At 50.1% G+C, this 10,000-nt stretch overlaps 1 protein-coding gene across 2 annotated transcripts in view; it reads right to left on the minus strand.

The window, feature by feature from the left end:
- LOC310816851 (disks large homolog 5-like) overlaps positions 1-10,000 on the minus strand; it is a 36,804-nt gene that overhangs the window by 10,871 nt on the left and 15,933 nt on the right. For both annotated transcript variants that reach the window (XM_083687170.1, XM_083687169.1), the window contains exons 8-22: positions 9,802-10,000; positions 8,519-8,703; positions 7,880-8,005; positions 7,443-7,575; positions 7,189-7,316; positions 6,929-7,104; positions 5,757-5,860; positions 4,847-4,939; positions 3,479-4,591; positions 3,228-3,354; positions 2,812-2,965; positions 2,187-2,317; positions 1,965-2,051; positions 1,392-1,551; positions 78-240 (exon numbers count right to left, since the gene is read on the minus strand). The exon at positions 9,802-10,000 is cut by the window's right edge and continues 32 nt beyond it. In XM_083687170.1, the coding sequence (XP_083543296.1) occupies positions 78-240; positions 1,392-1,551; positions 1,965-2,051; positions 2,187-2,317; positions 2,812-2,965; positions 3,228-3,354; positions 3,479-4,591; positions 4,847-4,939; positions 5,757-5,860; positions 6,929-7,104; positions 7,189-7,316; positions 7,443-7,575; positions 7,880-8,005; positions 8,519-8,703; positions 9,802-10,000 (3,079 nt within the window). The remainder of the gene's footprint in view (positions 1-77; positions 241-1,391; positions 1,552-1,964; positions 2,052-2,186; positions 2,318-2,811; positions 2,966-3,227; positions 3,355-3,478; positions 4,592-4,846; positions 4,940-5,756; positions 5,861-6,928; positions 7,105-7,188; positions 7,317-7,442; positions 7,576-7,879; positions 8,006-8,518; positions 8,704-9,801) is intronic.

A 10,000-nucleotide genomic window follows, 5' to 3' on the forward strand; every position in this document is an offset into this window, starting at 1 on the left:
TCAGTTTATAACCGCCCCAGAGTGTTTGAGTGGGTCGTCCAGACCGGTGAGACAGGGCTCCGGTGGGGGTGCGGTACCTCTAGTAGCTGGTCTCCGTACTCCAGCCGGGCTTGGTGGGCGATGCTGCCCGCCGTCACCTTGGACACAAACACACCGCTGTTCTCCCCGCTGACGATGGAGATGCCCAGGGGTTCGGCTCCTTTCTGCACCGTCACGTTGCGGGGCTCCTCCAAATACGGCCTTGAAACGACAAGAAAATAGGTGGTTTTATTTGTTTATGTTGGGGGGGTGGAGAGGGGGGTGGGGGTGGGGTTGTAACTTACTTTACTGATGTAGAATGATATTGCAGAAGACATCTCATTAAAAACCACACACACAGTCATACTTTAGTCATGAGCCTCATCTTCATGCAGGAAGTGCTTCGGTCTGTGCGACATTTAAAAATAATAATAATATAAAATAAAAAATAAAATGAATACTATAAACGATATCAAAAGATTATTCGGCAGCCAATGCAAATCATAAGAGTAGGTGTCGAGGTGTTTGACACAGCCACAGAAGCAGCGACAAGCAGCAAAAGGGGGAATGCACAGCCGCCGGATTGAGAATTCATCTGACGCAAAGTTGGGTCCCGGTATTCTGTTTGAATGATTTAAAGAGGAGACGGGATCTGAGCATGCAACCAATCATTCCCAGATTCCAGAAGTGATGCGATCATTCAAAATTCAACAGCATACAACCTTCAATTAAGCACACCAGCGTAAATTAATGATGAAGGCAAGCATCTATCTAATGTAATTTCTAAAGAGCCTCACAAACACTCCGTGGATATTCAGAGAGAACACTAAAAGCACTTTGGTAGGATACATGTACCGCACATGTAACATTCATGTCAATGTCTCGGCACACGAGATCAGGTATTTTCAAATGCACGGGACAAAACTTTGCAAGTCGAAGACAAACTCTCTGTGTAGAACGAACCTCAAGCTCCTTAAAGAGCAGAACCTCAACCTAGGCTTAGCCGCCAGGGCCAGAGGGAGTCTGAGATAGGATCTGTTACGGAACAGATATCTGGAGAAGAGATGAAAGGAGGAAAGGCAGAGAGGGAAGAAAAACCAGAGAGAGAGAGAGAGAGCAGGGATGATGGGTAAGAGGTAAGAGGTAAGACAGACAGATGGAGATACAGTGATAGATAATCTGGAGTCTGCCACTGATACATGTAGGACATTCCTCACAAAAGTAGTTACCACACGACAAGGACTTTCAGAATGGAATCAGGGTAAAGTAGAGGGGAGAGACAGATGGGAAAACACAGCACACCACCATCATCAATTGGCTGATGAGACAACCAGTGACCTTTCAAAGTGACAACCTCAGGGAGGCAGGCCTACCTATCCTTCCGCCTGTCTCCTATTGGAGCAGGGCTGACTGATATCCTGGGCTGGGTGGAGATGGAGCTCTGTGATTGGCTGCTGGCGTAGGAGGACGTGTCCATGTTGACAGGGGACATGGGCGGAGTCGAGCTGCTGCACTCCGAGTGGGACAAGGATCCTATCCGAGGGAGAGGAGAAAGTTTTTATACCGTTTGAATAATTCAACTTGTACAAAGCACTTCATCCATGCAAACTTCATTAGACAACAATACATGAAACATTAATAATACGCCATTTATAATTCAAACAGTTAATCCTCATGTTTGAAACTGAAATGGCTTTAACTCACCAACTGCCAATGAATTCCGGAACACTCCGCACCCAGAGTGCTTTGTGTGTTATGTAGTATTTACCTAGTAACAATATTTTGATTGGCTACAAAATGAATAATAATTTATGCATTTCTGGTGAATAAAGTCACCCGTGGCGCTCTAGAATGTTGACCATTTGGCCGACTTTATTCACCCTCGGCACTAGATGAGTTAAAAAGCCTGTGAACAGCAACGCTGGCAGCAGGAAACTTGGGCCTACCTCTGTCTGACCCTGCGGTAGAGCGAGGGTATCGGGTCGGGGGGATTTTAATGCGCTCAGTTCGAAACTGCAAATTACTTGAGGAACCTATCAGGACCAGATAACAGATAACAGATAACAGTCAGAAACACACAGTGGGAACATCCAGCGCATGGAAGAAGGATAAGAGTATTGAATATCCAACAGGCCGAGTCTAATGACATTGGCAGGTCCGGTACTGACCCAGTCTGGCGCTGGAGGGGAGGGAGTTGGTGCTGTGTGGCGTCTGGCACCGTGACGACGTGGGCTCCGCTGTGAAGTCGCCAGACCGCTTGTGGCTCAGGTCCAGGCTCAGACGACCTTGGTGCTGCGGGCTGGAAATGACAACACAGGTTCATCAGACTGGCCGTCAGCCACAGGGTCAACCACAGGGTCAACCATAGGGTCAACCACAGGGTCAGCCACAGGGTCAACCACAGGGTCAGCCACAGGGTCAGCCACAGGGTCAGCCACAGGGTCAGCCACAGGGTCAGCCACAGGGTCAGCCACAGGGTCAGCCACAGGGTCAACCACAGGGTCAGCCACAGGGTCAGCCACAGGGTCAGCCACAGGGTCAACCACAGGGTCAATCATAGGGTCAACCACAGGGTCAGCCACAGGGTCAGCCATAGGGTCAGCCACAGGATCAACCACAGGGTCAACCATAGGGTCCACCCTGAAGTCTCGTTCTCAGACACTTCCTCCCCAAGCGCGTGAAAGGTCTGGCGGACCGACGCGTCGTTAGGAAGACTGTTTAAAAAACGGGACGGGCGCATCGCCATCGGCTTTGCTTCACATCAATCATCTCCCACAGCATTTCTCCTCTGACCTGGGGTCTGGGTGTGGAAGGCTGCCCGGGCTGGGGGGCACCGGGGGGGGGTTGTTGTTGATGGTGTGGACCTCATGGCTCCAGGCAGTGTACACGGGGTTCCTCATCACGGCTGTGACTGCCGGGCAGGGGGCGAGGCCTCTGTGTTGGGGATCTGGGACCAAAACAGGAAACAGATCAGGTAAACAACATCACGCTTCATGGAAAAAAAGACAGTTTGTAGAGAGAGCAAAATAAGAGTATATAAAGTATGTAATCTAGCTATTCTCCATGAAATGTCTGAGTACTGAGAAAATAAATGCATTGTTACTATTATTATTATTATTATTATTAAAAGCAATGTTCATGTATTGAGACAAACATAAAGAATATATTTCAGTAGGACAATCGTAGATGATGTTATAGAGAGGACTTACGGGCAGCCATGGCGCGGCTGTACCCGGGCGGTACGAAGGGCATGCTGTAGCGGTGGGAACGAATCGGAGAGAAGCGTACCAGGTCAACGGGCTCTGGGGACTGGTCGTCGTTAGAGAAACTCTGTACCTACAGACAGGAACCAGCAGCAAAGCCGTGAGCAATCCAACAATCAGCAGCTACAAATCAACGACAACGTCATAAGGATTCTGGGACGATGATCGAAGCCGGGACCATCATGGTTTGAAATTACCTGCATTGGGATGGGGATGTGCAGCGGGGTCAGGGGGGGCATATTTCTCCGTAGCGCGGGGGCAGATTTAGGCCGGTACCTCTTCCTCTCCCTCTCCTCTGGCCTCTGCCTGCTCACATCCTCACCACATGACTTCCTGGAGGTGGGCTTCCCTTCTCCCTCCCCTCCCCTCTCCATATAGTATTGCGTCCCACCGTCCCCCCCTCCTCCTCTTCCTCCTCCTCCTCCTCCTCGGCCCTCCAGGGCAGCCTCCTGTTGGCCCCCCAGGGGTCCTGCGGGGGCCTGGGCCGGGGTGGCCGGGGGAGTGCCTGTGGTGATGGTGGAGTCGGAGGCGGAGCTGTTCTGCTGCCGGTGTTTGAACCTGAACGAGTCGCTCCTGGCCGGCGGCGTGGGCGGGGCCTGTCCCGGTGGCCCCGCCCCCTCCGTGGCTTTGGCGGTCAGCGGGGCGTGTCTGGGCATCTGGGACAGTGACAGGTAGTCCAGTTTGGAGGGCGTCTCAGGCCTCTTGAACGTGTCCACGTCGAAGATGGACTTCCTCTGCTTGGGCTTCTTGTAGATGGAGAGCTGGGCGGACTCGGGCGCGGCGGCGCCCACCATGACCTTGGGCCAGGTGCCCCCGCTGGGCTTCTCCTGCGAGGGTCCCCTATCCAGGCTGGTCTGCAGGGTGATGAGGTCAGAGGTCACGGGGGTGAAGGTCAGGGGTCGTCGGCTGCTGTGCTCCTGCCTCCTGTAGCAGAAGTCCTGGTGGACGTCGGAGGAGTGGGGGGGGCTGAGGGGCCGGGGGGGGCCGTGCTGGGACTGGGAGGAGGGGACCCCCCCCCCTCGGTGGGAGAGGGAGCGGGAGTGGAGGGAGCTGCTGGAGAAGGGCTTGTGTTGGCAGAGGGAGCCGTCAACAGTGTCACTCCTCTCGTTGTGTCCCTCCCTGTCCCTGTCCCTGTCCCTGTCCCCGCCCGCGTCTGGGCAGTAGATGTCTGTTTGGGTGGAGCTGTTGTGCTTGGAGTTCCTGCAGTTCCTGGCGTGCACCTCACAGGAGTGGAGACGGCAGTTGGAGTTCTTCTCGGAATCTCTCAGGTTTTCGAAAATACTCAGCCCAGAGGAACTCTGCGGGAAGAACTGTGTGTGGAAAAATAAAACAAAGACGTAACTAAGCAACAGGACGCAGCATAAATGGAGATTAATACCTCAGCTAAAAAGAATATATGATATAGAATATATAATGACTTTCTGGAAGTCATTAGAATTATTCCAACCAACCAACCAACCAACCAATTCAAATAGATACAGCGGTTTCTAATTCCCTCTACTACTGTCAGCTCAAGGTATTGCAACATTGAATAAATAATAAATAATAACCAGGGAGGACTTCACCTTCAGGAGGGAGACGCTGAGGGATTCTCGACAGCTGCGCAGCAGAGCTTCACACTCACTTAGTGATTTGTTATCTAGTGCAATTCCATTTATCTGCAGAAGGAAATGAGGTCACACTTCATATCAAAACATCGTGATGGGAAGCCCAGGTCTTCACTTCGAATGCTGGGAAATGATTTATGGATTAATAACTTGCACAAAGGCGATATGCATGCAAAGAGGAGATTAATTAATTTGTTATAGAATGCAATTAAGATTATGGGGTGGTGGGGAAATTACTATTGGGAGAATCTGGAGGGTCATCAAAAGAGAGTCTGAGCTGTCCAAGAATTTAATTGAAGCACCTGTAACCATAAATACACTAGAGGGCAGCAACGGTCACCTTTCACATGAGTCAGACGGCCTTCAGGTTGTGGTTACGAACACATACATGTTTTTCAGACCGTATTTGAAATACTTTCTACATAATTTGGGTTAGGGTTAGGGTTAGGGTTTACTTAAGCCTGTCTGGGCTGCCAGATGAGCAGGTTTTTCACTTTTGGGACAATTCCAAAGGTTCCTCACTGAACCAGGCAAACTCAATCAAGCACCGCTGAGTGACTTGAGTGATTTCAAATACTATTTGGACCCAGTGTCTGACGCTTTACTCAAGGACAGTGAAAGGCAGGTTTAACTCATTTAGTGATGAGGGTGAATAAAGTCGCCCAAGTTATTAACATTTTAGGGTGAATTTAGTGACCAAGAGTGACTTTATTCACCAGTTGGTGAGTTACCGTACTTACAGCAGTCAGTGTAATCAGGCAAACTCAGTCAACTTAGTTTGAAATGATTTCAAATACTGTTTAAACCCAGTCTGTGATGTTTTATTCAGGGCCGGTAAAAGGCAGGTTTAATTAGCGAGCGTACGTACAGCGATCAGCCTGTCACCAGCTGTGAGGGAGGCCTCCTTGGCCGCAGGGCTGCCGGGGGCAACAGCAGCCACAAACATCCCACTCTCCAGGCAAACGCCGCTGTCTGGAACACACACACACACGCACGCACACACACACACACCAACACACACACACCAACACGCACACCAACACACACACATACACACACACATACACACACACACCAACACGCACACACACACTTTTATAATCAAAGGACACTCATTTTATATATCCTTATAAATAATGTAATATCTTCAGCACAATCATTTTATAACTATAATCATAATTTTTAGCCCCTCTTTTTATCTAGCGAATGACAATGCTATTTTCAGTCGTCATTGAGATAGTGAGGGCATCCCGTTTGTTTGTGTAGAAAGAAAAGTGATTTAAATAATAATAATAATAATAATAATAATAATAATAATATTGCATTAGTAGAGAAGTGTCTTCTTCTCTCTTCCTCAGCACCGTGAGACTACGCACACCCCACTTAGGAGGCAGGAGGCCACAGGGTCAACCGCAGGGTCAACCGCAGGGTCAACCACAGGGTCAACCGCAGGGTCAACCGCAGGGTCAGCCACAGGGTCAACCACAGGGTCAACCACAGGGTCAACCATAGGGTCAACCATAGGGTCAGCCGCAGGGTCAACCGCAGGGTCAACCGCAGGGTCAACCGCAGGGTCAACCATAGGGTCAACCACAGGGTCAACCACAGGGTCAGCCACAGGGTCAACCATAGGGTCAACCACAGGGTCAACCGCAGGGTCAACCACAGGGTCAGCCACAGGGTCAACCGCAGGGTCAACCACAGGGTCAACCACAGGGTCAACCACGGAGCAGCAGCCTTAGAATCATTTAACAAGTAGGAGGCTGCTGCTAGACTTCAGGTGCACATTCACTGTTAGATACTGAATGTCTTGTTGGATTCGTTTTTCATTATTTTATATTATTTTATTATTCCTTGTGCAGTTTGTATTGCATGTCTTGCATAACGTGGCCTGCTTTTATGAATAAAACAAATGTTTTTGTCCTCCGAAGCGTGGTAGGGCAGAAAGAAATGCGCAAGAAAAGAGACAAGAACATTTAAATAAAACACTCGGCTGATCCTGCTGCTCATTAGAACAACACATTCATCTCACAGGCTGACCTTTGTGTCCCAGGAGGCTTAGCTGGATGGGCGTGATTAATCGTCCGCCCAGTGACTTCCTCCTACGGACCACCATATTGATCACTCCCTCTCCGCTGAGCACCGCCTTCATCACCTGCTTCCTGTCCTTATTGGTTAGGTCCACGTCGTTGATCTTCAACAACCAATCATTCACTCTGTTGAGAAAAGGGGCACATTTTTTTTTTTTTAGAAATGAACTTTTTTATAGAGCGAGAAGAGGACAATGAAGTGAGGTTTACCTCAGTCTTCCTTCAGCGATACTTCCTTTGTCCACTTTGCTCACGAATATCCCACAATCCCCTGGGACATATGGATCGTTTACCCCCTCGGCAACGTCAAAACCAAGCGCTTTCAAATCCATGTCCTCCTGAAAGGTCAATCATTAAACCATCGTTATGACCTCTTAAGAACTTTATGACTAGTTCACATTTCAGATCCCATGACGTCATGACAGACCGCATGTTTACATTTAAAATGTGCACGGTTTACATACTCTGTCCTTCTCAAACTCTACGACTTCCGTCTCCCACTCCAAAGAGTCCGTGTCGATGGCTGAATCGTGTGAATTGTGAGCCATCAGCTGACGAAACCTCGCCTCCTTCTCCAACTGGTCTTCCATCTTTTCCCTGCAGGTGAGAAGAACAGGGCCCGCAACCCCTTTTATGTAACTGCAGCTGCAGCCGCCCTCAATATGGAGCTCATGAGTGCTCACGTTTTCGCCACTAGGTGGCAACAGAGCGCTGGCTCCAAATCATACTGTCAGAGTCCCCGGTGATGCTTTTTACAGTGTCACAACCCTTTGAACAAGGAGTGCCATGTGTGGTTCCATTTCTCTGTGCTTTGCCGTACTTAAAATAGTTTGGGAGAGGGGCGCGTAGTGGTGACGGATATGACCTGACAGGGGTCACGACGAAGGAGTGACGGACTCACTTCAATTCCTTGAGTTCTCGTGACGCGTCGTTCTTCTGCTTCCTCATGTCGTCCAGGTTCCTCAGCGCGTCCGCCAGGTCGCTCACCGCCCTGTCCCTCTCTCTCCGCAGGTTGTCACACAGCGTCCTGGCAGGCACGCACACACACACACACACACACACACACACACATACACACACACACACACACACACACACACAGACACACACACACACACACACACACACAGACACACACACAGACACACACACAGACACACACACACACACACACACACACAGACAGACACACATCTCTCAAAAGTCATCTCAAAAGTATTTTCATTTCTTTTAAAAGTGATTTCGAAGTTCGCCAACATTCTGAGACATTTTCAGGTCGACATGCAAGTGTTATCTTTTAGTGCCGAGGGTGAACATGGTGACTTTATTCACCAGAAATGCATACATGACGATGCCTCATTTTGTAGCCAATCAAAGTGTTGTTGCTAGGTAAACACCACATAGAACACTTAGAACACTCTAGGTGGTGGGTGTTCCGGAACTCTTTGGCAGTTGGTGAGTTAAACGCCTCCTGTCTTCAGTGTTCCTCTCCGACACGCGGTCGGTCGGTCAGTCAGTCAGTCAGTCAGTCCTTCCTTACCGTATGCTCTCCCTCTCGGCCACGATCTTGTCCCTCTCCTGGAAGGCCCAGTCCCGACGACACTTGGCCACCTCGGCCTCCTGCGTGGCCTCCTTCAGCTCCTGGGACATGGCCTCGTACTGCTTCCTCAGGACCTCGATCTCCTTGCTGGCCCGCTCCATGTCCAGGTTGGCAGAGTCTTGTTTCTGGAGGGGTAAGGGACCACAGACTGGATGACACATCAGTTTTATGATGAAGTGCTCTGTATTTCATGCACGCACGCACGCACGTACGCACGCACGCACGCACGCACGCACGCACGTACGCACGCGCTCTGGGTTTTACCTGTAGTGCCACTCTAACCCTACAAAGCGGGTGTCACGCATGCATGCATGCACAGAGGCACACAAACACACACACAGACACACTCTCTCTCTCTCTCTCTCTCTCTCTCTCACACACACACACACACACACACACACGGGTCTTATGGGCAAGAGGATTACGGCACCAACACGGCTGAAGAACGGGCGGGACCCTTTTAAAAATAGACGTGGGAGCTTTTAGTTGTTGGTGTGTCTGAAAGCTCCAGAGTGTATTCCTGGGAAGTGATTGCGAGCGTGAGGAGGAAGAGGAGGAGGAGGAGGGGGGCATGAGTTATACCCCGGCCAAATCAATTCCATTACATTTCCCTGTTTACGTTGGCTGGCATAAATGGACTGCTTTGTCCAGCCGCCGCCGGATTTTTAATACCCTCTGTGTGTCAAAATCTGGGGAGGCTTTCCACTTTAATTGCTGGTAATTTCCTAATGCAGAGGATTTCCATCTCGGATCATTTCTGCACAGCGACAGCCGCCGCCGCTCCTTTAAGAGAGAGAAAAGCCTTCCTGTGGCGTTGCTGCGTGGACGGCGGTGGGACAGACGTGTGGGCCGTGGAGGACTCTGACGTCAGCAGGGGGAGCAGGAGGAGGTGGAAGACACAGTACAGCACAGGACAGTGGAACCTTCTAGTGACTATAGGAGAAATAAACTATTATGTAAACTATAAATTATATTAGAAACTCTATCAGCTTCAACTCACTTACGTCACGAACCGATGCAGAAACAAACCTCTATACCTTACTTTCTCTAGACACTAGATCTGAAAGGATTAGATAGGTATGAAGTTTAGCAAACTGTGTGTTTGTGTGTGTATGTGGGTGTGGGTGTGGGTGTGTGTGTGGTATATGTCTCACCTGTCTGGCCTGGTAGTATTGTGTGTGTGTGTGTGTGTGTGTGTGTGTGTGTGTGTGTGTGTGTCTCACCTGTCTGGCCTGGTAGTACTCTCTGAGCAGCTGGTCTCTCTGGATGATGGCCTCGGTCCTCTCCTTGCGGGCCACGTCCCTCTCCTCCCGGACCGTGTCCATGTCCTTGCAGGCCTGGCTCAGCTCCTTCTGGGCCTCCGCCTTGTCCTTCACCTCGTGACAGTACTTCTCCAGCAGCTCGCTCTTCTCACAGATCGCC

This window comes from Argentina silus, assembly GCF_951799395.1.
Source record: "Argentina silus genome assembly, chromosome: 16".
Taxonomy (NCBI): domain Eukaryota; kingdom Metazoa; phylum Chordata; class Actinopteri; order Argentiniformes; family Argentinidae; genus Argentina; species Argentina silus.